Consider the following 26,989-nt stretch of genomic DNA (forward strand, 5'->3'; position numbering starts at 1 on the left):
ATTTTTGAGTTAAGAGTTGAAGTGAAGAGATTCATGGAAGATGGCAGACTGGATGTTCCTGAACTGGATGATCCAAAATGGCTAATGGATTTGGCATTCCTTGTGGATATAACACAGCAACTAAACATCCTGAACTTAAAGCTGCAGGGTCCTGGTCACCTCATCGCAACTGCCTATGAGAGCGTGAAAGCCTTGTCCACAAAACTGAGACTGTGGAAAACTCAACTGTCTGCAAAAAACCTATGTCATTTTGCTGCATGCAGATCTTTGGTGGAAGAGGGAACAGCATTCAGTGGTGATAAATATCTCTGACAGAAAATGACAGAAACCATCCTTGAAAAAAATTATTTGACGTGTATTTTAGTGTTTAAGTTCGGCCCAAGTCCCACCCACTAATATGAAGGTGGTGGAGCTTATTACCTATACTGCTGCCAGTCACCAGGGGGAGCTCTACTTGCTTTGGTTTCACTTTTGAAGAGCTGTTCCATCGTCCATCTTTATTTACAGTCTATGATTTGGATGTTGTCTACAGGACACACCAGTTGGTTCAAAGTAAACCACAACAGCACAGCAGCTTCTGGTAGCACATTGCAAATATAGTTTGCAATGTGTGGTTTTGGCCCAGATATCAAAGGTTTAAACCTTTTTCAGATATAAAGCAGCAGCACAGCTTCATTAGCTTTGGTAGTTTATAGAACATTTCATAATCATGCCAACCTTTGAAGAAGTTAACAGCACATAAGAATAAACACACAAAAACTGAAAAAAGGCACTAGTGTTAAAGAAAATTTAGAGGAGCTGAATGTTTCTGCTTATCTAAAAACAAAGCTGAACACCTGCTCACTTGAAACACATGTGGCTATAGTCAGTTAAAACCCAGAGACTTGTGCAATTTGAGGAATTTTTCCTGCAGGTGAGAACTGGGTACTTATCAAATGTGCACAATCCACAGATATTCCTAATAAAAAACTAAACCCCTGATGCCTTTGTTTTAGCTTTGTTTTTAGATGCACCCCGATCTGGATGACTGGGAACCTTCAGACATATTTCAGCTGATGTCCAAAGCTCTGAGATCTGAAAGGAGTTTGAAATGTGTGAGCAGTGAAGTCAGAAATGCCAGAGATGAATGCAGTGGAAACATTAATTGAACACTGCTTGTATTTGTTCATTCACTTGACTTTATCCATACAGTTTTAGTATTTTTTTATGAAACTTTTTGTGAAAGTAAACTGAATAACTACAATGACTGATGGATTAATCAGTATATCAAACTATACATTATAAGAAAAGTAAACTTACATAGTAAGTTGAGAAACATGCATCAAAAAATAAAGACAAAGACAAATAACAAAAAACTAAAAAAAAAAAACAAAAAAACAGAAACTTCTTCTTAGTGAAACTAATAAAAAGAAATCACATTCTTAAAGTCAGTAGTGTTGTGGAGATAAGAAAATATAACCTCAAGTCATTTGCAGCCAGAGGGCAACCATATGTAGTGTGAGGTTTTCCACTAGTCTGAGTTAATCTCTGTGCCACATTGTGAGAGCATTTGTTTTCATAGCAGCTTATTTAGAATGGACAGTGAGAAGACTTTGCAAGAAGTAACTGAAAAAGAACTCATCCAACTTCTCCTTCATGCTCTAGATGATGGCCGTGTCACGGTAAATGCGTTGAACAAGAATGTCTTCTCTGGAGTACACCAACAGATCACAAATGGCGGCAGTATTCAGTGATCAGTGATTACCAAACTAGTAAACAATAATCAGTACCACTCTGGGATTGTGTTTGCTGAAAGAAGAAAAAATAATCATCAAAATGTGTGGACTGTAGATTAAAGGAAATCTGAAATTAAAGTTGTTTACACTAAAATTGCTTGTTTGTTGTTCTTATAGATACTACTGAGAAGCTTAAATAAAACCTTGAGATGAACCTGTACAAGCTGAGCAGGAAAGTACAGTCCCCCAAACGCAACAGAGCAGCAAAAAGCTGACACAGGGCTTCTGGTTAAATGGTTACATGGTCATCAAAGGGAAACCTTACCTTCCACCGTCTCACAAAAGCCAGTGTCTGAGACTTGCAAAGCAACTTCTGGATAAGCCAGAGTCTTTGATAATCATCAGTCTTTTGTTGAGGAATAAATAACGTTAAACTGGATTTGGCAACAATCACTTAAAAGTTTGGGGACAAAAGAGCTGCGGTGATGAATGAAAGTACTCTTTGCCAACTCTTAATCACAGGCAAGGATGTCCCGATTGGTACATTTCTAAAATGATCATATCAGATAGGTATCGGGCTTCAGCAGTTATTTATTTTAGGTCTGCCATGAACAAAACCCCATCCTTGTAGCATCAAAACATTTTCTTCCTGTTCGTTGGCTAGCGTCAAAGCTGCCAAAAATGCAAGAAGCAGCAAGATCATGTGACTAAACATGTCTGCTGAGTGGAAGTGGAAAATCAGAAAGTCAGTCAGACAGCAATTTGTAAATGATGCAATGTGGATGTTTATGGCGTTGGATGACCATTTCTTTAGAGCTCTGTTGGAGCATCTGGAGCTAAGGTACAAGCTACCCTTTCCTCACTGCATTAGCTCTGACAGCCCTGCTTACTGGACTTGGAATGCAGTTGCACAAGTGATCCGGGAGACTACGAAAAAGATTCTTGACAGACTGCAAGAAGGGTTAGTATCTGCCTAATATAACCCCTTGACGCCTGAATTTACATGCAATAATGAGAAAAAATTTGTTATTCGTGCTTTTGCTTTCAAGCAGATGCTAAATTAAGTAGAGATTGTTAATTTGACTGTAGCACATAGAATAGGTATGAATTTGTCAAGCACATCATGTCAAACATATGAACGAAACTTCATCATGGCATCATTCACCATTTATCATAACAATGACAACAAAACAATAAGAACAACAAAACAGCTGGGCTGTCTTACTCATGAGGTGTCTTACTCATGGAAATCCCTGAAGCAATTGTTTTTTTTGTTCAGGCACAAGTGAACATGGCACTTTGAACACTTGAACACAGTCTGTCCCTTACAGTTTGGGAGTTTGCAGCGCTGCCGTGACCTTTCAACCACTGGCCAGTGGCCCACAGCATCTGCGCGGATTTCCCGTGTTGGTATGGCCTTGGTTGGGCCTCGAAGTCTTTTCTTCTCAAACTCTCTTTCCACATCTAATGAAGGGCATCCCCTCTTCTTCTTCGACAGGTCCTTGCCCTGCATGCAGAGGGCTTGTGCAACAGATGTTCTGAAGGAAAGCAAATCCCTCCGATTCTTCTTCGGGATATTCAGTGATTCACAATCACGCCGATACAACAGCCAGCTGTTGACGATGACCATATCCACAAAGTGAAAAAAGAACCTATGGTAGTACTTTTTTGACCTAATGTGGATGCGATAATAGGCAATCAGTGCATCAAGAGCATCAATGCCGCCAATGAACTTGTTGTACAGGCTGATGATGCTTGGGCATTCTACAGACACTTTCTTTTTCAACTCTCTGTCCCATCTTTCCACGGTGGAAACAGGCTGGGCACTGGCAAAAGTGCTGGCAACGATCACCCCTCTGTTTTCAAACCATTTCACAGCTCTGATTTGCACGTTGTCTACGACAGCTTGTTTCTCTTCAAATGTCCCTCTGGCTTTCTCCTTCATTTCAGCATCTGTACTGAAATTGCAGCCTTGCAGGCGATTTTGCTGCACAGTGCCAAGGGCTGGTATCCCGTTGTTTGCAAGAGCAACAAATAACTCGAGGGAGGAAAACCAGTTGTCGAAATACAGCAGGTGATTGACAGAACTCTGAATGACTTGTGCAAGCTTCAGCACAATGTTACCGTTTGCCCCAATGTCTGGTCCTTTTGGTGCAGGATCAGTTTTCCCTGCAAAGACATCAAAGGAATGCACCAGGCCTTTTGTGTCACAAAGCACAAATATTTTGTATCCCCATTTGTATGGCTTCTTGGGGATATATGGCTTCAAACTTGATCTGCCTTTGAAAGGCACCATTTGCTCATTGACTGAAAGCATTTGATCTTGCGGGAGAGCCTGAAATTTGGGGAGAAGTGCATCGATAAGTGGCCTGATCTTGAAAAGTCTGTCACTGCTGTTGGGCGCCATGTTATCAGCAAAATGGATGAAATGTTTTATCTCCTCCCATCTATCCCGGGGCATCACATCAGCCATATGTGGTGGTCGACATGCACTGGACCAGTACATTCGTGATCGAAGTAAGTGCAAAACACTCATGTAAATGACGGTACCAATAAACTGCTCCAATTCATTACGGTCCAATTTTAGGGCAGAGTTTGGATTTTTTTGTGTGCAGTATAGATTGCTCTGTTCCACAATACTGTTTAGAAGCTCTGTATCAAAAAAGTCTCGAAAGTATTGGATGGGCAGTCTGACTGCATCGGCCTCAGGAAGAGTATCTTGCCAAACTGGGACTTCTTTTGCTGAGTTCTGGTGCACTGTCTTCCACTCTACCCTCTGTTTTCTTTCTTTTGTCGCAGCTGCTTTTGCAGCAGTAGCTGCAGGTACAGTACTGGTGCTAGGAAGGACTGGTGCATCAGAGTCTTCATCACCATTGTCATCACTGCTGCTGCTGCTGCTGCTGCTTTCATCACCTGGTGTAAAAGACAAAAAAACAAAAGGGAAAAACACTATTGAGAAGTGCAGACATTTTTATTTACATTATATACACAACATGCACTCATGGTGACATTCACAAATCTGTGGCTAACAACAAAAAAACTGAAACTCTGTACTATATTATAGCTCTATTACTTCTATTTTCATCATCTGGTGCAGGTATACAGTCCTCATCGCTGTCCTCACTGTCACTGAGACAGCTGTCATCACTGTCTGCTGGTGGAACCCTGGTTTGTAGTCCAGGCGTTCTTTTCCCATAGAACGCTGATGTGTTCATTTTCTTCTGCATAAAAATAAAGGGCAGAAATTAGGGCTGAACGATTGACTGCATTTACGATAATATCGCGATATGATAAAACGCGATTTTCTAACCGCAACTTGCGCGATTACAAGGTGGGGAACAATACTCTGTATTAGATGGGGAAGAAGAGGGAAGAGGGCGGAAGAAGGGAGGAAAGGAGGGAAGGGAGAACACACGTGGCGCGAGTTCAAATCCCGTCCAAAGCCATAAAATGTTGAAGGCTTTTCTTGTGGCAAATGTTTCTAAATTGCGTTTGTTTTAAAATCTACAGTCAATTCAATAATACACTGTTACTCACAACTAAAATAAACACAAGGAGATTCTTTTTATGACTTTAAAGTACTTTTCTTGTGGCAAATGTTTATATATTTTTGTGTTAAAATCCACTTACACAATTTTGTATCTATGAAATTAAGGTCGATTGTTACCTGATATTTCATTCTTTGCCAAGACTGTAATTGTTTTATTTTCAATGACATGTGCTGAACATGTTTATTTATCCAGCTGTAACTTTCATGATCTATCACCTTTTTCTCTTTAATTTGAAGCTGAAATGTGGCCTCCTTTCTTATTTGGTTTGCCAATGAGTTTGTTTTTTTCCATTATTTAGTTAGCACTTTTTCTAACTGTATTATCTGTGTGACACTGATACAAATTTGATTGTCTCTTCATTAATACCACAACACATGATATTTTAATTTTCCACAGACAGTCCAAACCCTAAGCACCATGAGTAACTACGGTGTCAGTTAATCTAACGATATATGATCACACACTTGCAAGAAATTATTCATGAACAGATTCAGCTTTAATGGCCAAAAGCATTTACATACAGGAAATAAACATAAAAGAAGACACAATATTAGCAGCAACTACTCAATACAGATAATAGCAAGGACAATCAGAAACATTAAAAATAAGCAGGGGAAACAACTGCAAACTGGGGGAACTGCAGACAATGAAGTATATACACGCATAACTAAAATGTAATGTTGAGGCTTTGCTCATAGGCTGCACTCTGCATGGCCTTTAACCACTGTTCTTTTGTCAGTGTTTCAGTTTTGGGGCAGTATATTTTGCCTTTGTACTGGCTGTGGCCAGTTTCTGTTGAGCGAAACTGTCCACACCTCCTGCAGACATTTGATGAGGCTGACCTATTATATCTGCGTTTGGTGGGTGCAGCTTGGTCACCGGTATGTTCATTGGTGGCAGAGGTGGTACAGGGTGTTAAAGATGGGACAGGGCAAGGGAGCAACAGCTGCATCCCTGGCATGACAGGTGCAGGTGGTGCTGCAGGAAACAGTTGCCTTTGTGCAGCTATGGGCCTTGGAGCGATCAGCCTGGGCCCTGCTCTAAACCCTGGCTGGATGTGGGAGGCTGGAGGCTGGATGGAAGTCGCTGGAGGCTGGACTGAGGTGACTGGAGGCTGCCTGAACCTGGTTCTGGCCTGCCCTGCTGTACTGGGTGGCACTGAATAAGAATGCAGCAGATGTTGGTCATGATGCTGTACAGGCACATCAGGCTGTGTGTTAGCAGGCAACAGAGGCTCTGTTGCCACTGGCCGTGCCTCTGGGAGCTGCAAGCCTTTGAGCAGAAGACCAACTTCCTGAGCCTTCAGGCGTCTATTGTGCCACTGTATTAGAGTGGTTTGGTTCACCTCTACTGGCTGAAGGCTGGTCTGATCTTTGACCACTCCATTGTAGAGAAGAAGCTGCCAGATTCTTCTGTAGTCTTGAAGAATGAGAGACCATCTTGACAGGCTCTCTTTTCCCTGTTTTCTAGGGTTTTTATGGACTTGACAGAGCCTGATAAAGATGGTCTCTATAAGTCGGCAGCAGCCTGGCCACTGTACAGGGGAGCCCTTTGAGCCCAGGACACACCTCTTGGTGCTCTCCACTCCAGGGGTGAAATCCGATCCCTTTGGTGATCTGAAGCGACCAGTCAAAAGCCTCTCCTGGTGTCGAGCAGCATACACGACCCGCTGCCTGTCAAAATCCTCCAGGTTCTGCCACAGACTCACTACTGTGTAGGCCTGCTGCTTGCTGAGGGTGAGGCCTGTCTGATGGCGCAGCTCCACCAGATACTCTGCCAGTGTATCCACTTTATCCATACCTGGGATGTTGTGTTCATCCACAGCTTGGAGAGGTGCAGGAACGTGGATAGTGGCTGGAGGATGGAGAGCAGGTGACGAGTGGGTCGGTGCTGCAGGGTGGCTGGTCTCCACAGAGAGGAGGGCGGCTGACGAGTGGGTCGGTGCTGCAGGGTGGCTGGACACCACAGAGAGAGCGGCTGACGAGTGGGTCGGTGCTGCAGGGCGCAGGTGCAGCAAAAATTCAGCTGCTGCACACTTCACAAAATGCGTAATAAGTTAAAAAACGGCACTTTCAATAAAACGATTATAAATTGACATGCTTTAATATCATTCTTATATAGCCTGCATATCATTTAGCATTTTAAGGTCAATAAATTCAGATAATATTTTACCGGAATTTCAAACATTTGTCCGGTAAATTGAAAACCTGCCGGTCACGTTGTCCGGTGCCAATTTTTTTCTAGCGGAAACCCTTTATTTTATTTTGAACTCGATTTATATTCATGAAAATTGAAAGAATACAGTTGTTTAAGATTGTGTGTGGTGTTTTTAATCATAATTTTTAAAAAGAATAATAATTAGTTGAAAAAATATTTTTATCAGCAATTTTGTTTTATCAATTACTAGACATTTCAGGCGACCCCATTTGAATTCCAAGGTTGAAAAACACTGCACTAGCGTTTCATAACAAAGTACAGGCGGAATGAACGAGTTTCGCTGCAGATAATGCGTGATTTAGAGGCTCCGTTTCGATGCCCTGACCACTCCCTCTATATGGATATACGCTGATCTAATTATCTCCTGAACAAGTGCAAATGAAACAAAAGTGATATTGGTGAGTAAACGATGATATTTTATGCTAGAAATAAGGTCCAGGTTGTAAAAAACAGTCGTTTCCCTTTAAATGCACAGTGACAAAGCCACAGATGTTTCTGTAATGAGCAGTTAAATAAAAATGTCATTTATTTCAAGTCATACATCTTTTAATTTAATTCTAACAAATAGGCCCAGCCTATGGGAAAGAACATTTTACACTAAATGTATCTAATATTGTGTTGTTCATATTTAAATCATTCATTGTGTTTTGTTGGGGAAAAAAGAGGATAAAACAAAAAATAAATAAAAAATTGCATATTAAATCGCAATCGCAATATTGGGGGAAAAATCGCAATTAGATTATTTTTCCAAATCGTTCAGCCCTAGCAGAAATTGAAATTTACTGCCTTGGATTAATAAAGTATTCTGATTCTGATAATGAAAACCCTAATGCATCACCTCTTGATAATCACGTACTCTATTGCTACCCTCAGTTGAGCAAAATGAGATGAATCCGGGTGAGGAGCTGTGTACAGCAGCAAAGTCATCCTGTGATGCCCAAACACAGTGGTCAGACCCAGGGATGGAGGGTCACACCTATTCAAAAGGGCCTACCATCACGTGTGAACTGCATACACCACCACCAGAACTGCAACACCCTGTTGCTGACAGCATTTTAGAGAGTGATGCAGACTCCCTTCTATTCCTCTCACAGAACTTAGAACACTGAGCAGGTTAGGAATGGGACCTCTAAATAATGTTTCCTTAACAACAGGACTTGAGCAGACATTACATCTAACATGATATTCTGCTCGAGCAGACATGATATTTAACTAAGATAAAGGATGTAGTGGCACTTAATGACTGACAAACACAAATGTATTCTTTCAATTATGTTTGTTATTAGGGGAATACATTGTTTTGTGTGTTTGTGAGTTGGATGTTCACAAAAGCAAAAACAGTCAAATTAATTCATCAAATGCTTCAGACTTGTGTGGATCTAGAGCATAATTTTTTCCCAAACTTACATTTATCTTTGCAGATGCAGGATATGTGTGAAGTTCCTGGTTCTCAGGTGCTGCTGCATCGCCCCCAAATGCTTGTGAGCAATCTGAGTCCGCTTCTAACTCTAAGCAACTCTCCTCTTGATCACTGTTCACTTCCTCATGTAAAATGGTGGCTGAAGAGTCAGGGCTGTAATCCACTACATTAATCTGGAATAAATCAGCGATGCAGGGCTGGTTTAGGTCTTCTTCGTCTGATTCACTTTTCACACAGTCTGGTTTAATAAATGTGACAGCCTCCCTGGGTAATTCTTGTTGTTCTGTTCCCCAGCTTATGTCTGTTTCAATTTCCTCTTCTTTAGGTTTTTTAGTCGGCGGCTCTGATATTTCAAGTTCCAATTTGGAGTTTGGCTCACATGGCTTCTCTGTGGGGGCTCCGGTGTATGGACAGACGTCTATCAAAAGAAAAACATTATTAACTAACTACACATCTAGTTCCTTATTTTGGGTATAAAATGTCTGTAGACATAGTACGTGCATATTAAACTGTAATTCTTTCTAGGTACCAGAAAATAAGGTTGGAACTCTGATCATCTTGCAAAATTACACACATGTGTTGGATTTATGAGTTGTATGAGCAGTATCAGTCTGCCAGTAGTGTTTTATTGTGAACTAGCTGTCTTTTATTGTACAGTAAGCAATTTACTACTGTTATGCATTTCGTAACATCTTTAAAAAAAGTACCTGATCACCACTGTTGTACAATAAGAGCAATGAAGTCAAACATACAAAATTTTCATCTGAATACAGTATGTTTTACTTTTACTTTACCATATGTTTGATCATACCAACGTATTTTATTTCCTTCAGGTTTAATAAATAATTCACACTCAACTGTAGCATTAAACTACCCCTGGTAAAGAATGAAAAGAAACAAACCTATCTCGGGGTTGATCACCATGTGCAGCATGTTCCTCAGGCGGTTGTTTTCATCACAGTACTCCTCGACTATACTTCTAACTTCTCCAAATATCTCCTCGGCCACGGCGTTGAGCCGTTCAGTTAAAATGTCCCTTACACTCTGGAGTCTGAGGCTCGACATTTTTACAATATTATAAACTACGATAAAAAGGTTCTTGCAGAGAGCTACAAGAAAGACAACGCGCGAACCCTTGAAAAACAACAAAAACAGAGCCGGGGAAAACGACTTCCGGAATTCTTCTTCGTTGAAATTTGGTGTTTGGCATTGATATTACATTAGCGCCCTCTTCAGGACAGTGGGCAGATATCAATAACTATCAATCACTCCTCTACAGTTATATGATACAGTCGATATGGAACATGCACATAGTATAATTTGATATGTTATACTTGATTGACGTTATTATATTTATCAAACACACAGCGGAGGTCTGTCCCATTGACAATGTAGTGAAAAATGTAAAACATAATACTAGCGTAAGTATACAAATAGCACAATATTATCAGATAAACTGAACAAACTGTTATCAATCACGGATAACCCTGACCACCTTCTCCACCACACAATAGACAGACAACGTAGCGCCTTCTCCAGAAGGCTCAGACAACTTCGTTGTCTCAAAGAACGCTACGGGAAATCTTTCCTGCCCCAAGCCATCAGTTTGTACAACTCCTCATCTGTGTGTGACACATGACACTCTGGACTTTTGTTTTTTTTTCTTGCACATTTGCACATGGTTGTTTGGTATTGGTTGTAAATTTTTAATCTTACCTAAATTCAGTACACCTCATTGCATTCTAATTTAACTTTTTTAATATTCACTTATCTTATAATTTTTGTAAATATCGTGTATACTTTTTGTTCTTTTTTTAGTTCTCCATTCTTTTTATTGTCGATTTTTAGCTTTTGTTATATTTATGTATGGTTGAATGCCTGTACACTGCTGCTGCAACAGAGAAATTTCCCAGTTTGGGATTAATAAAGAAACTATCTAATCTAATCTAATCTAATCTAAAGAGGAAAATAGACATTTTAAAAAGTATATTTCAGTAAAAAATATTGTGGTGAAGATGATTTATTTAAAATGTACTAAGCTCCAGGAGACGATACGATAATGTACCTATGAAATCTGCATGGGATATCAAAAAATAGAGTTTATATGTTTGCTTTTATTGAAAAATAAAATAATCAGCGTATCATAAGGGGAGTAAAACGCAAATATGATATATTCTATTTTTTATTTCTACTAAAAAGAGATTGGAGCGATACCGGCTTTGAAAATCTATCCAAAATGATCATACAGTACATTATGACAGTCATGATATATTGACCTAAGTGTCTTAGGTGGGAACTTTTAAACTTTTAGGTTAAAGTTAAACTTTTAATCACTCCACGTCACAGCAGAGGGCGGTAATGTGCAGTTCCACTCACTTAGTGAAATAATAGTATAGTAGAAGAAGAAGAGGGGGCAGGCAGCTGGTGACAGCCGAAGTGAACCGCTCCCCCAGCAGTCAGTAAACTGGATGAAACGGAGACATTATTGGACGGGTCGATGGAAACGTAGTAGTACTGTTTGTGAATGTCCCGCTGGACACGGGAGGCTCGTTTTACAACTTTGAGCCGACGAGCTAGTTGGCTGGCGCAAGTCTTAAGTGCTGTTATCGTCGGTGCCAATGGCAAACTAAACACTGTTGCTTCGAGTTTTAGCATAGGTAACGTTAGCGTTAACGTTAGACGTCTAGCGAGCAAAGCTAAGTAACCGGAGTGTTTACGGTCCCGTCGGATAGCCTGTTTCTGTAGCCTGTCAGGTTATCAACAAAACGTCAGGTGGTCGGGTACTCGGTAAAGATGGGTGACATAAACCCATCGACATCCCATGCATTTCAGTCGGAGGTAAGTGTTTCTTGTGACTGTTTGACAGCGAGTAGTTTGCAGTTACGGCTAGCGTTTGTTAGCAAACGTCAACTTGACTCGAGGTTGTCACCGCACGGCGTAGCAGCTGCTGATTAGTTAGCGTTAGCTCGCGGCGCTAATGTTGACATAACGTTAAGCTAGTCGTGCAGAAATTTGAGAAGGCAGAGAGAGAAAAAAAAAATTAAAAAAAAGTTAAACATTCAGTCGAGCTCGGATCAAACTGTCAACTTTCGCGGTCACACTTGATATGGAGTGGGATAATGAGTCATTATCGTTACTTCAGAGTGCACCTCGTTAGACGTTAGAGCTAGCTAGCTCCATGTTTCATCGAAGAGAAAACATTCCATCACCATTGCGGAGAATGCTAACATTAGTGCTGGCTAATTAACCATTATATTCACGGCATCTTCGAGGGTCGTCACTTATCAGTTGGCTATCACTGATGCTTTTACGACTTTCTGTGACCCCTTTGTGGCCACTTAGCATTAGCTAGTTACTTACCGTCCATCGCTAGCCGACCAAGCTAACATTAGCTGCCGTTTAGTTTGTCAGTCGGTGGGGGTTGGTAGGAATGTTCAACTGGGAGTCCAGAAAGGTGTCCATGATGTTGATCAAACTTTTTCTTGCGTTAATCGACGTATTATTAAGTATTACAGTTCAGTTTGGGCATTTTGGCATTGAGCCAAAACTGAGTATAGATGTGTCGGTTTTCATTCATATCAACGCCATATCGTGATGTGTTTACTATGTTTCAGGGCTTCAGTCCGCCGTACGGGAGGAGGAGGACAGTAGAGGATTTTAACAAGTTTTGCACTTTTGTCTTGGCCTATGCCGGTTACATCCCGTACCCCCAAGAGGTAGGTAAACAAGCCGTGCCCGTATACACATCACAAAACAAGCACCTGCATTGTTGGACGTTTTAATCAGCCACTGCTGTTTCACGCAGTTATTGTTTGTTTCCACGTGTGTAAATTATTGTGGAGAAAAGTTAATAGATTTAAAAAGGAAGGTCGTGTTTACATTGATGGAATTGGTAGGATAATTCAACATATATGTTGTGATTGACCATAAGTCGGTGGCAGTTATTGTCTTGAAACATGCAGTGAAACTGTTGACATTTTGTTTTTCAGTTAAATTGTGTTGACTCAGCAAGTTGGATATGAATCATTAAGCTGGGAGGGAGATAGCCAGGCAGTGAGATTATGTTACACATGTTCTTTTGTCTGGAGTTTGTCTTGGCATTTTCACGGTGTAACACGTGACTTCATTGTCTCCTGTCTAGTTTCCTTTATCATCCTTTAGATATAAAGCCACCTCAGCCCTGACTGCTGTTTGTCACCTTTGTAACTCGAACCTTTGTGTGTATGGCAAGAAAATCTGATCACATTCAGTTACTCCATCGGAATTCCAATCCAAGATTTGTTGAAAACATTGGCTTTTAGTTAATAAAAACAGTGAAGCGCTGCACCTCTGTCTAGGGATGCTGCCCTTGAAGTGGTGAATCTTTTGTCTGTTGTTACACACGATATTTCTTTTTTCCAATTTCAAACTCCCATAGATACCATGCACCAGGTGGTTTTGCTACTCTGCAATTCTGCAAGTATGGCAGAACATTGCTCGACTGTTCCTTGCCGTTAATGTAATTTTATTTGAGACTATAAACTCAGAGTGATGTCCTTTTTTTCCCCAGTTGAAGTGTACTTTCTTTTGAAACTGTTCCATCCGCCTTATCTCCTGATGTTAGTCTGAACTCACTGACCCCTGCATCTCCATTTGTTGTTATAGGACTCTCCACTGCGTAGTAGCTCCAGCCCCCCCAACAGTACAGGCAGCACAGCTGATAGTGATGGCTGGACCCCAGGACCCCCAACCTCATGCCCCCAGCGCCCTCCCAAGGTCCCCCAGGACAGGAGCAGAAAACGTCCACAGCCAGGACCCATGCTGTCCAGTCACGCCAAAAAAGATGTAAGCTGAATTGATGTGTTCATCCTCTAAAATCCCGTCAAATCACAGATCTGGTGCATTTTAAAATACACACTCCCTAATTTCTCTTCTGCAGCACACAATCACCACACTGCATCCAGATGATCACAGAAAAGTTGACAAGCTGAAGAAGAAGAAGCGGAAAAGGGAAAGGGAGCATCAGTCTGGTGAGGAAAGTGGGGTTCAGCAGGCCCACTCAGCAGTCTCAAAGCTGCAGTGCCCTCTCTCCTTTGGCGGCCGAACAATCAAAGAAGAGCCTGAGGATGATATCAGCATTCCCCTCCACCCCCCGTGCCTGCCTAGCCCATCTCCCTGCAAGGAGGAGCCCAAGGAGGAGCCCAAGGAAGAGCGGCGACACTGGGATGGTCGAGACCTTGAGGAAGGGGTGGTAAAGATTCAGAAGGTGGAGGGCTTTTCAGGAAACCGAACGGTATTTCGCCAGGGGAAACAAGTGGTGTTCAGAGACGAAGACGGGTCGGGAGAGGATGAGGACATAATGGTAGACTCTGGTAAGATCTCGTATTGCTACAAATTAAATTTCAAATGGAAGTGAATGCTCATTGTATTCCGTCTCTTGTCTTCCCAGACGATGACTCGTGGGACCTGGTGACGTGTTTTTGCATGAAGCCTTTCGCGGGCCGGGCTATGATCGAATGTGACAAGTGTCACACCTGGATTCACCTGTCGTGCGCCAAGATCCGCAAGAGCCACGTGCCAGAGACATATGTGTGCCAGAGTTGCCGAGAAATGCACGGAACCCCGGACGCCCGCCGATCCCACCGCTCGCGTGTAGGCCCGCGCAAGCATCTGCTAGACTGATCCCAGGCCAAACCCTGAACTCTGACCCCTACTACTCCTGCTTACCCTCCACCTGCCAGACTGACCCTTACTCATATTCAGGTCTTGCACCCTTCAGTCGCTGTCCTTCATGGTCAGCAATGAACCCACATTTTCTATCGACACTTTGATGGACCTATCCCAAGCCCTTTTCCCATTTGAAAACAGTTTGAGTTCTATTTTAGATGACTACGGTTTGTTTCTGCTTCCTACAGACTCTGTGCGTAAGGCAATCACTGACTGGATATCTGTCTGTAGACGACATTAGCATAGCAGCAAACCGCTACTGTTGGGACTCGGTGTCTCGTGAACACTGGAAACATTTGAACTGCCATATAGAGAGAATATCCTCACAACTGCCACCCACTATGGTGCATGCTGGGATTTGTGGGCAAGATGGTTTGCACTTTTTCTCACTTTTTTATTTTTGAATCCACCTATGGCCTGTCTGTCATAGAGACAGGTATGTCTTTCTAATTAAACTGGATTTGATTTCTCTATGATGCCTCTATTAATGTTACATAATTAACCATTTAAACAAGTTAAGCCTTGTGTCAATTGCTTCAGACGGTGCTATAGTATTAAGCTGAGGTATAATCCAATAGAACAAAGATGTATGATATGAGACTAGAGTCTGCATCTGCTTCATCTGTTTGTTGTTGTTTTGTTATTTAAGACATTATGAAAGAATATCAATGAGGCTATATGCCCGTACAACTAAACTAAGCACTTGTTCTCCTCCCTTCCACTTCACAAGCTGTCTTCCAACCTCGTCCGTTCCTCTAAATCGTCAATCAATCGAGATGTTACTCGGCCGTAAACACAGCTTTCACTATTATATGTTCCTCAAAGTGTTTAAACAGTGTTCTTATTTCACCAGAGTTTCGTTCCTCAGAAAGAAATTGGTAATTCAAAGCTAAAAAAAAAAGGTAATTGACGAGAACATGATATATTTCCCGTTGTGATTTTAATTTCGGCAGCGTTATTGTGCATGAGCACTATTCATTTTTCAAACTGTTATTTACATTTCCTTTAGCTAACGGTTTCTTGCTCAAGAATGTGAGTTCAGAGTTTTCAGAGACAAATATATTTATAAAAGGGAACTCTTATGGCCGTCCTGTCGGAAGTATCACAGAAAAAAAGCTACAATAAACTGGAATAGTGTTGGCAGAGAGATTCTCTGATTAGTCCAGTGGAAGTAATGCATGTCAGTTTGTTTGAGCGAGGGTGCTGGCGATGCATGTGCTGCTATGAGTTGTATAAGCTCCGTGGTTTTAAGTCTTTTTGTAGAATGGTGAAATAGACATCTGCCAAGTGCCGTGGGCAGGGTCAGTTTGTTTGGTCTCTGGAGCCTTAGATCAGAAGAGCAGATCTCTGTCCCTTATCACAGCTCACTAGCAACAGTATTCGGTTCTATACGAAGCAGGTTTAACGGAAAATGTATTTTTGAACGTTTTTCCCTAAAGTTATTTCAATTAAGATGAAAGATTTGAAGCTTTGTTATTCATGTGCCATCTGCTGTTGGGCCCGTCTGTAGAGGCTACGTGTTTCTGATTATATATAAAAGCCATACTGTAGAGTGACAGATTTTTAGACTCAGAACCTTGGATATTAGTCCAGGATGGGGTTTTACAATGCAGAATCAAAGACTTGACCCCACACACACACACACACACACACACACACACAATGAATGTTTGGTTTGTAAAGAACACAAGACTTTCCAAGAGTTTAAAATGTTTAAGCTCATCTGTGCACTCTTGTCTTCTGGTATTTACAAATGTCGGCTAACTGGTTTGTACCCGGCAATCGCCTACAAGTAGGTTGTGATGTTTTTAAGATGTTTCAAGACCTAAAATAAAAATTCATTTGCTGTTTTTAATGACACGCACGTCTTGAAGAGAATCTGAAGACACCTTCAGGCACAAATTCTTAATTTCAGTCTGCGTCTTAAAGACATTTGTGTAATTAATGTTAACAATGCTTATAGTGATACAGCTTGTTTATTCTGATCCTGGGTTGTCCTATCCCCTTACTGAGAAAGCGTTGTCTGTACTGTGGTGCAAACTGTTTCTGTGAAACTACTGTAAACTATTGTAAATAAAGAGTTACCATTTTAATTTGTCTTTGCGTGCCATAATATCCCAGTGTATTTGTGGAGCAGGTTGGTTCGTCCTAGCTCTTGTAATCAAAAGCCACATCCGTTTTGTTCATATTTATTGAAGTCATTACAGGACAGAACACAGGCTCTTCAAACATACATAACATTTACATACTAATGCGAGTCCGCTCAGATGATGGGTTGGAATGTAACAGCAGGGAGCAGTCTTTCTGCTGGCCTCACGGTGGCACTAGAGCAGAGGTGACCCGGCCAGACGCTTAACAGCACATTTAAACAACAAAGATGAGACAAGTACTGGAAAGAGTCAGTGCAAAATGGCTGACGCAACAGTTACAGCACCTCAACCCGAGATCGTTTTTATGGATCTCACTGATGCCCCGTCTCTGCAGACACAGGCATTCCCCCAACTTAATACCAAAACCTCTCCAATCTCAACGCTTTCTTTTTTTTACGATTAAGCCTACACACATCTTGTGCTCATGAAGGTTAATCACAGCAATGGAGATTGAACTCAAAGGAGGACGCCATCTAAAGTCGGCCGCACTAGTCGCTACTTCTTAGATTCAAGCTGCATTTCATTACAAGTGTACAGCTACGTTCAGAGACTTCGGATGCCACTTAGGCGACAATTAGCCTCCAATATTAGTTTCAAATATTGTGCAAAATATTACTTTTATATGCAATAAAATGCTCAAAGTATCCCACATTAGTGTTTTCAGAAATTCACTTTTTCCCAAACAATACAGGGAATACCTCACCAACTCTGTAGTAACGTTCAATATGCTCTCAGCTGGACCATTAGCATTACTGACACAAATAACAGATCAGGATAAGGAGTAATTATGTTGTGCAACTGAAAATATCTGGGACTTGTGCTACTTGTGCATCGTAGGATATTGATATTCATCTTGTTAACCTCACCAATCTGATGAGCCACAGCAGAGGTAAGTAGGCGTGTGAATTATCATCTAAAACGGTCTCAAATCAAAACATATGGCACAGGACTGGTGTGTAATTGAAACGCACATTCTAACACCTAATTCAGACAAAGGAATGTAGGTAGCCATGTTGGTGTGGCATAACCAATAAGCAACATGGTTTCAGTCAGGCCCAGGTGCAGTGACTGCTACAGCAGCAAACAGGCTACATGAGGCATCCTGCCACAAAATTATCATATCTCCCTTTTTTTCTAAATCTATACCAGTATTTACTGTTATTACTGGCTTTGTGCCAGACATACATCAGCGAAGTACAAACTATAACCTTCACCGTATTAAAAATCATTACAGAAAATTCAGTTTTGGCTGCAACTGCACCGAGATGATCAATAAACACTGACGCAAATCAAATCCAAGTTGAATTTCTGCCTTTAAACGGCGGTCTAGAATGAGATATTAAAAATCTATACAGAGAGCTCATGCTCGAAGGGCAACTCTCACTCTTCCCTGTGCGATCCTTCCCAATTCCTCCATATCAGGAGTCCTCACAGATGTGAGTTTACAGCACCAGTTCACACCTGCTGACGGGCTCCATGATGAAAACGGATAATAACTTAGGATAAGATTCAGTCACTCCTCAGTCCTGGCTAGCCTCGGGGTTACTGAGACGTGATCCTGCATAGTGTTACCATAACAACATTTGCATGATTTATTGCAGAGACTATGTTATACTATTACTAGATTCAAACCTACCAGGATGCTATACATACAGGACACAGATTACAGTGATATGGGTAAATTTACAGCTCATTTCTTAAAGTATTAATGTGTCCGTGCACATTTAACTCATTAAAGAAGGAAATCATCACATCTGCAGTGACAATCAGTCCCTCTGTGTAGTGCAAATATACAACTCTATGCTGGGTCGATGTCTGATCTCCTACAACAGACAGATATTCTAGCAGCTCTGTCAGATGTAAGCCAGCAAGGGACACAAAGGGTCACGGCTTGTAGAAACTCAGAGCAGACTCCTGCATTCACCTGGACAAGGGAATACGGGGAGGGGAGTGGAGGACATTGATAAAAAGATTCACTAATACCATGCCAGAAGAAGGCCAGATGCGAGAAACAAACTCATTTTTGATGTGTCCCCTTCATTCTCGGGTTCTTCCTCTGATTACAGTCCGTTTTATCTGCATTTCCCTTCTGGCGCTGCGGGATCGGTGGGCTCCTAAGACTCGGACTCAATCCTGTGAGCTGACAAGACAAGACAAAAAAAAAGAAAAAAAGAAAAATTGAACTTGGATGCAAGCACATAAGCTTTATTAATTCTGTAATTAGCATGCAGCTGCACAAGCCGTATGTGAAGTCTCTGCATACTAACATTGCTTGGGTATCCGTAGCGCCTCAGTGTCTGCAGAGATAACCTGGTGCATGACACCTCTGAACTGGTACAGTAATTTTAGACTCTTCTCCTCTCCCACGCAGGGGTCGTAGAAGCCGGGCAACCCTGCCTGCACACAGAGGAACCACTCAATGCACGCATGCATTTAAAAATGTACAAGTGCACACACTATCATTTGATTAGACTCACCTTGGAGGCCTCGGTGAGGATGAGTTTGGAGTCTTTGACCAGGCACTGCAGAGGCACAGTCACGTCAATGACCTTGGCTTTCTCTTGCTTCTGGCTGGTGTCTGACACAAACTTTCCATACCAGGCATTCAGGATGATCAGACCTAGACAGTAATGTACAGTGTATGATACTCGGATGATAATCAGACTCAGTGGAAGATGTTTAATGTTTGATTATCAAGTGGGTGTAGTTGATGCTACGATCGTGTAAATACAAAAACTGAAAATATGTTGCATGGAAACCAGACTTGTTGCTATGGCACCTTGATATCAATACTACTCCTGAGCATCAAATGGTGCTGTGGACACATCCAGAAATGAACTTTTCAAGCAAAAACATCTAATAAACCTAACAAGGATCACATTAGCTCACTGAGCACTATGGTGTTCTGTGCAGACTCACAAAGCTAACCTAGAGATGGGCTATATCACCATCACCACTATCATGACTTGCCTCACAGATGATGAGCAGATGATAGTTGTCAGAAAAGCAGGATCCTGAAGCTACTATATATTATGTAGTGTTGACAGCAATGCTGACAAGTGCATTTGAATTAAACATTTTGGCTTTTTAGCTGGTTTGGACTCAAGCTGAAAAAAGGGTTTTCTCACCCTGGTGTAATGTCTGTGAGTGAGTGTTTGTGTGTCTCACCCATCTTGGATTCTTCTGCTTCTATGATTCTCCTCACAGACTCCTGCATCAGCAGAACCTGCAGAGGAGCCGAGGGAGAGGATGGAGGAGAGGGGGAGGAGGGGAGCAAAACAAGATAGGATGGTAGAGAGGTTCTCAGACAAGAATCAGTCATGAGTTCATAATGAGGAGAGCTGAACTTACAAACAATGATCAATTATCCCCACACACAATGAATAACTGTGTTTTTGCCAGTGAGCACTCACAGCAGACTCTGCCTCCTGCTTCTTCTTGGCGATGTCTGTGGCGGAGCTCTTCCTCTGCAGCTCCAGCTCTCTGAGAGACACAGAGACAGACAACGCAGACATCAACACTCGCCCACTGGGATTCACTGTGGAGCCTCTCTCTGACGACAGCGTAGGTGTGAAAGAAACCCCTCTAGTATTAACGACACCCATAACTGAAAACGTATTTTTGCTTTCTGAAGGACATGATCTAACTACTCTTGATTAACAAAATTACATTACAAAAAAATCAGTAACAGGAGAACTTAGCAAGTCTAAGTGAGTGGTAAAGAAAGATCAATTTTAATTACATTCTGTCTTAAATTCAGAACAGAGATGAATTTTCATCCTAAATAAGGACCGTGATGATCCACTACTGAGATAAAGTGCTGGTTGAGGCAGAGGAGATGCACTCACTGCTCTTTCTGTGCTCGTGTATACGGGATGATGACCAGCCGGTGGATGGCCATGTACACCAGCAAGGGTCCCACGGTGGCATAGAAGACAGCACTGGGCAGCAGCTGATCGGTCAGATGGACTGGAAACAGGTACGTTTGACTTGCACGCGCCAGCCTGCATAGAACATAAACCCAGCACAAATTGAAACACACGCATCAGATAATCGCGCAGCGAGCCGGGGACACGAGAGCGAGATCATATTTTGCCAGTACTTGATCTTGAGTGTGACTCCCTGTGGGACGCCGATGCTGACAGTGGCTGAGAGTACACTGTGTCTGCTGATCTTCCTCTCTGCTCCATATTCTACCACCGTGCCAAACCAGCCTGTCCTGCAAAGGGACCAACACAAAAGTGAACAGAGGAATTAGAGAGATGGAAATGGAACAATATCAATCTTTTCTGTTAATTTTAAATGTCTTTATACCTACGCCTAACACTTAAACGTTAGTTGTGTACTACACCCAACAGACATTTCAGGGTGCACTGACACACCCTAGAGTATACATCTTCTGTAGACAGACATACTTGACAGAGCCTTTAACTTTGGTCTGGTCTTCATCCTGGAACTTGTACTGGTAGCTCATCATCAGGTAGGAGTGAAGAACACCCAGCTGGACAGAGGTTGGTTGGTAAATCACAAGAGTAGGCATAAAGAAAAGGTAAATTTATGTATAATAGTTAGAGTGAAAATGTGTCAAAATAACAATCTCATGATAATCATTGACACTACATCCCCTTCCTTTGTGGACATGTTTCTATTGTGTACCTGCAGAGCGAGAGTAAAGTGGCTGCTCTTTGTGTCTCGGACCAGGCTGGTAGTCATGGCGCTGTTGGGCCCCCAGCGCCACTGAAGATAACCCATAGTGTTCTGATCCAGGTGGCGAGCTGTCATCAGAGAACAGCTCGGCCGCAGACCTCGAGGAGAGAACTGCAAACCGCACTGGGCGGTCAAGAAGCTGGACAGGAAGAAGATATCATATCGTGTATATGTGTGTGTGTGTGTGTGTATATATATATATATATATATATATATTATTATTATTATTTTTTTAATATGGCACTTTAAGATGATAATAATGAAGAAGTTGCGCCGTACCACCGTGGAGTGAGATTGCGAAACACCTTTAATCCAATAAGAGGTCCCAGTATGTCTCCAGCACCAAACTCCACCTGCAAAGATGAATGCAGACATAAGCACAGAGAAGGAAGCTAATAGAGCCTACCATTCAATGAACTCCATTAAAAATGGACAAGCAGCTACAATGTGCTTCACAGTGTGCAGCGTGTGTACTTGCGTGTACCTCTCCCCAGCCCTTGGCTGACATAACTCTGCGTACGGTCATATTAATGTTGCCACCTCCATTTCCATTGTGTGTAGAGAGCGAACCTGACAGCACAGCTGTGTCAGAGTTTGTCAAAGGAGCCTGAGAAAAGGCAGGAAAGTGGCACCTGAATTAACATAGAACACCAAAGTGATCCTGGCCCAGGTGAGGAAGCCGGTGAACATTAAATGCAAAGTGAGTGTGTCTGGTTGTACCTCAATGGACTGTGAAATATGCATCTTGTTGATTTCAATATGAGGAAAGCCTCCTCCTGGCATGTCTTCAAAGTCCTCATCATAGCGATCAAACAGGTCCGTTGCATCTATACCGACACTGATGGTGCCCTGATTAAGGATGGAGTGAAAAACCAGAGACTGACAGGATTAATTGAGAAAAAAGGAAAACATGAATGTGGAAAAACTGAATTGTATCAGACAATGTTTATAAATAACATATACATTAAATGGTGGCCCTTATGATAAATACAGTGACTTTAAATTGACTTTTATAGTCAAGTATGTTGCACATACATGGAATTTGTCTTCTTTTTGTTTGGTACATAAGAACAACAGTTAACATAGTAAGAAAAAATAAGTAGAAAGTAAAGAGATTGAGAAAACCTTGGGGTTTGTTCTTTGCTGCAGCCTCCTCTCCTCCCTTTCTCTCTGTAGTCTTTCATACTCCTCTCGAATTTCTGCTGGTGTCCTCTTCCTCTCCACCATCTACACAATATCAACATGATAAGATATCAGTGATGAAGGTATGTAAAGTGGCAGCAAAACTCCTCAAATTTAGGAAAAGTAGCTTAGACTCACCTCCCAGCCTTCCACTTCCAGCCCTTTCTTCCCAAAAATATCATAGATGGCTCTGGAGTGAGCATCACTCAGCACTGCGGAGAACCAGGGAATATACAGGTCAGTTTATGCAGATGCTTGATCTGTTTTCATATCCTGTTTTGGAAGACTATTTGACTGTTTTCTTTCACTCTTACCTTCATAAGCCTGGTGAACCTGGTTGAAAAGTTGTTCAGCTTGTCTTTTCAGTTCAGGGTCCCGATGTTTGTCAGGATGGTAGAGCATGCATAGCCTCCGATATGACGCCTTTAGCTCCTCCGATGTAGCCTGAGAAAAGAGAGAGGACAGGCGTCACTTCTGAACCTGGCTGCAACCAAATATGACTTACATTGTTGCATCACTTTGTTAAGCGAGTTATTAATTGTTTGGCTGGTCAGATGCCAAAAATGGTGGTTCTTCAGATAAGTAGCTTTTATCCAAACAAGTTCAGGTCCTTACTCTTTACCTACAAGATAATTATGAGGCTTTAACCTTTTTCTTGCTTGATTTTTTAATTATTATATCAAAACGGTTGCATTAACTTAAACACGGTTGTATTAAATTACCTAATTTGAATAAATTAAAAGAGACATCAACCACCCAACATGCTTTTAACATGAAATTAAAAGTTTAATAAGGCACTTCCTGTTGGGCTATAATCTTTCTCACTACCTAAATGCTATCTCTCCTCATCCAGCAAGCCAAAGTCGTACTTGTCTTGTCTCCCTAGTTTTTGAAAACACTCAAACTTGAGATGCTTATCGATCATCACAACCTTTTTGCAAACACACATCGGTATAAAGTGCATGGTTAAATAGCCTGCTTGTGCATGTATCTGTAGCATCAACTGGTCTCAACCTCGACCGATGATGATGGTGCTCACTGAGGACCGTCATCCAACTGCAAGATGATACACCGATTACAGACTGCTGTCTCAATGACAATCTACCCTACGGCCACGGCAAAAGGTCCGTTATCGTTGAACTTCATTGCAAATCACGGAATAACCCCTACCTCTTTCCTGACGTTGAGCAGAGAATAGAAGTCCTGGTTGTTTAACTCTAAATCATCCTCCAAGGAAGCCGCCATGTTTGAGTTTGGTCCGGTTCGGTCCCGCCCACCCGCTCAGTGTTCTGGAAGCTCATTGGTCAGGCTCACCGGGAGCGGAGGCTACTCTGTCGCCCTCTGCTGGGTAGTGTGAAAGAGACATTGCACCTCCAAACAAGGAGAAAGGCGAAGGTAGAAGGTATGACATTTGTCAGCAAAAAATAAAAAATAAAAAATAAATCAACAATTTAATATTCATTTTATGGAAAGGAGTTGATTTTCATGGCGCTGGTCTCCTAACGGCTAACACCGATTCTCAAGTCTGATTGGCTGAGCAACCTTCGCCCATTAACAGGACGGTTTAGCTAGCTTAAGTGGGAAAAACATTGACTGTATATACTAGGGGAAAAACTACTTAGCAACTAGCGCTACTTAGCAACTAGCGTTCGGTTCCAACTAGCGTTGCTAAGTAGCGTTGCCACAGTTTAAGCAGTAATGTTATACACAAGCTATATAATAGTTTATTTTCTCAGTGTACCAGTGTTAACTATTGTGTTTAAAGCAACCTCTTCACTAAGGCAGCGGTTTTCACTATCTGCCAGGTCAGTTTAGGTTCACCACCATGGCCGAAGTTGCCTGCTTTGGGGTCCTAGTGCCAAAATGGGCCCTCCAGTATGCCCTTGCTTTGTTATTTCTCCGTATCTCAGTGGTCATCTAAACACGAATTAGGGATAGGTCAAGGATAGGCCAGTGGGACAAATGTAGGAAAAGTGATGTTGAACAAACACGGCTGTTTTTTTTTTTAATTATTATTAAGATTTATTGCACTGCATATGTATACATGACCAATTTAATGCTGCCTGTTAAAAGTTTAAATCAAGATACAAGTATCACATGTAACCATAGCAATCATTCAGTAATTATTGAGTGTATAACTTGTACTATATATTGCAATTTTAATCAGCTTTATTTCTTTTCTTAAGGAAATATTATACTGAACAATACATGTATCTGTAGACGACAGAGCAGATAGAGATCGTAAACCATCATATACATCTATAGAGGTTGATGCATTGCTGTGTATTGACATGAGCAGTATTTTAATGTTGTGAAACTGTTGGTAGTTTGCGTTTTATAATATATATAAATAATTCAAGTCCTTGAATTACTTCAGTTTGTATAGAGAATTGCTTGTTTTTAGCATTTTAATGAGTGATCTGCAAAATTCTTCCACTCCGTTTTATATACAGACTGTATGAGAGTGCTATTTTTATTATGACAGTAGCTACCGAGTAACTATATAGGTGTCAGATGTGTAAAAAGTTATGTGTTATGAAGGCTCATCCGCAGCTTCAACAAGTAATGCACTAATCATGCTGCGGATATACGTTTTATTTTTGGGATATTCTCAGTTTGTACACGTTCCCCGTTATTATTCACCCCGCTTGTTTCAATTCCGGTGATCTCAAGTACATGGTGTGCCGCCGCTGCACTCCTCGGCTATACGCAAAGCATACGTAGCCGAGGACGAACCATTCAAAAACCTCTGTTTTTTTTTTTTTGCGTGGAGCGTGTCTACGGAGAAAATTGTCTCTGTCAAACACAAGGCTTTGGTGCAAAGGCGATATTCTACCCCGAGGCACCGAGTGACAGTGTGGGCTGGGACGGGAACATAATGGTCCTCAGTTAAGCCTGACTATTTAGAAGGGATAACCTAGTATAAAGCGGTGGAATTATAAATAGCCTACCAGGGAAGATATTGTGATTCAGGCTCGTTATAAACTTAACTTTCCTCGGGGTGTTATTGCGGTGATACAGTGATTTCCTGCTCGAGACTAAAAAAAAAATAAGGAGACATGATGGAGGGCATGTTTTTTCATTTCATCCTCCAAGTTTTCCTCTGACCTGTCATCGCTTCAGTCTAATAACATGGCTCATAGAAAGCAGGTAGTGAGTGCGTACAGCCTTGTGTAGGCGCGCGTGGAGCTGTCCTTTCAGCACCGCGAGCTTCAGCACCACGGCGAATGACAGCACCCGCCAGCCCACGCGCATTAAAAAATAAATAAATAAATAAATAAACTCTCTTTAAGGCAGTCATTTAAATTCAAGAGAGGCTTCATAATTTATGGCGAGACGCGACCTTACATCGCATTTTCTTCCACAGTCCGCTGGATTTGCGTGTGAAGAAATGAGCGCGCGAGTTTGCGTGCGCGTGTCATGTATCTATATATGTGTGTGTGTGTGTGTAGGCCTACGCGCGTGTGTGTGAGAGAGAGAGAGAGAGAGAGAGAGAGAGAGAGAGAGAGAGAGAGAGAGAGAGGATGATGATAAGCATGATGATGATGCTGTGGGAGGCTGTCAAGGTGTCCTCGAATACAGACGTCGTTGGGTGACGTGAGAGGGGTGAGAGAGTGAGGGAGAGTGCGCGTGAACGTGGAAGGGGGGGGTGGGGGGGGGGGGGGGGGGGGGGGGCGTGGTCAACGGGAATAATCGGAGGGATGGAGAATTCCGCGAGTCACCATCACGGATCCCCGCTGTCAGTCCTCACCGCCCGGGCCAATCGTCTCGCGGAGCAGAGCAGGCTCGCCCCCCCAACCCCCTTCTTCTCAGCCCCGCCCCCCTCCTTGAGCTGTCCTCTCTGTTCACGCGCCTGGTCCCCCCCCCTCCACCACCACCACCACCACCAGCCCCCCCCCCCCCCCCCCCCCCCCCCCCTCCCCTCCCCTCCCTCCCACCACCACTAGGTCGAGTCGAGGAGGAGGAGGAGGAGGAAGAGGAGGAGGAGGAGGGATGAGGCGCGCGGCGGAGGGGAAATGGCTGCCGAAAACAAGCCGGAAGGTAAGAGAGAAATAACGGTTCATATTTGAGGTGGCAGAGTCCTGCTTCGCGGGTTCAGGCGGGGCGATGAAGGGACGGAGGCACGGAGGAGGGTAGAGATAACGGCAGGGCTTTCCTCTCCTCCAGCCCGTCCCGAAAACACGGACGCTGGTGCTGAACCAGCGACCGTGTGGATCACGGTTAACCGACAGCAAATAATAAATAACAGAAGGAGAGTTGTCCTGTCGGTGGGGCTCTGAGTGAGCCGGGATAGGGTAGTTTTTCACCGTCCGATGCTTTCAGCGTTTCCCTCCGAGTAGC

The 26,989-nt window shown here is 42.4% G+C and overlaps 3 protein-coding genes across 6 annotated transcripts; 1 reads left to right on the forward strand and 2 right to left on the reverse strand.

The window, feature by feature from the left end:
• Positions 1-1,426: 1,426 nt before the first annotated feature.
• Positions 1,427-11,150, reverse strand: LOC311487276 (piggyBac transposable element-derived protein 2-like). Of its 3 annotated transcripts, XM_084543488.1 has the most exons (5): positions 9,806-11,150; positions 8,891-9,321; positions 4,789-4,936; positions 3,045-4,628; positions 1,427-1,788 (listed from the first exon to the last, which is right to left on the reverse strand). In XM_084543488.1, the coding sequence occupies exons 1-5, from the start codon at positions 9,966-9,968 to the stop codon at positions 1,763-1,765; spliced, it is 2,352 nt and encodes a 783-aa protein (XP_084399614.1). In that variant the 5' UTR covers positions 9,969-11,150; the 3' UTR covers positions 1,427-1,762. The 3 variants fall into 3 exon arrangements, with proteins under 3 accessions (XP_084399614.1, XP_084399613.1, XP_084399615.1); XM_084543487.1 differs by having other exon boundaries at positions 1,427-4,628; XM_084543489.1 differs by lacking the exons at positions 1,427-1,788; positions 3,045-4,628; positions 4,789-4,936 and adding an exon at positions 5,721-7,301.
• A 206-nt stretch (positions 11,151-11,356) lies between these two features.
• On the forward strand, positions 11,357-16,725 carry phf13 (PHD finger protein 13). Of its 2 annotated transcripts, XM_084543511.1 has the most exons (5): positions 11,357-11,741; positions 12,518-12,619; positions 13,548-13,727; positions 13,822-14,254; positions 14,332-16,720. In XM_084543511.1, the coding sequence occupies exons 1-5, from the start codon at positions 11,697-11,699 to the stop codon at positions 14,562-14,564; spliced, it is 993 nt and encodes a 330-aa protein (XP_084399637.1). In that variant the 5' UTR covers positions 11,357-11,696; the 3' UTR covers positions 14,565-16,720. The 2 variants fall into 2 exon arrangements, with proteins under 2 accessions (XP_084399637.1, XP_084399636.1); XM_084543510.1 differs by lacking the exon at positions 11,357-11,741 and having other exon boundaries at positions 11,770-12,619; positions 14,332-16,725.
• Positions 16,726-17,824: 1,099 nt separating this feature from the next.
• On the reverse strand, positions 17,825-23,903 carry dnajc11b (DnaJ (Hsp40) homolog, subfamily C, member 11b). Its single transcript, XM_084543497.1, has 16 exons — positions 23,819-23,903; positions 22,963-23,092; positions 22,787-22,860; positions 22,592-22,693; positions 22,187-22,315; positions 21,951-22,073; positions 21,746-21,819; positions 21,416-21,605; positions 21,175-21,260; positions 20,862-20,978; positions 20,608-20,763; positions 20,173-20,242; positions 19,928-19,985; positions 19,237-19,379; positions 19,027-19,156; positions 17,825-18,899 (listed from the first exon to the last, which is right to left on the reverse strand). The coding sequence occupies exons 1-16, from the start codon at positions 23,891-23,893 to the stop codon at positions 18,874-18,876; spliced, it is 1,683 nt and encodes a 560-aa protein (XP_084399623.1). The 5' UTR covers positions 23,894-23,903; the 3' UTR covers positions 17,825-18,873.
• Positions 23,904-26,989: the final 3,086 nt, after the last annotated feature.

This window comes from Chelon labrosus (assembly GCF_963514085.1).
Source record: "Chelon labrosus genome assembly, chromosome: 4".
Taxonomy (NCBI): domain Eukaryota; kingdom Metazoa; phylum Chordata; class Actinopteri; order Mugiliformes; family Mugilidae; genus Chelon; species Chelon labrosus.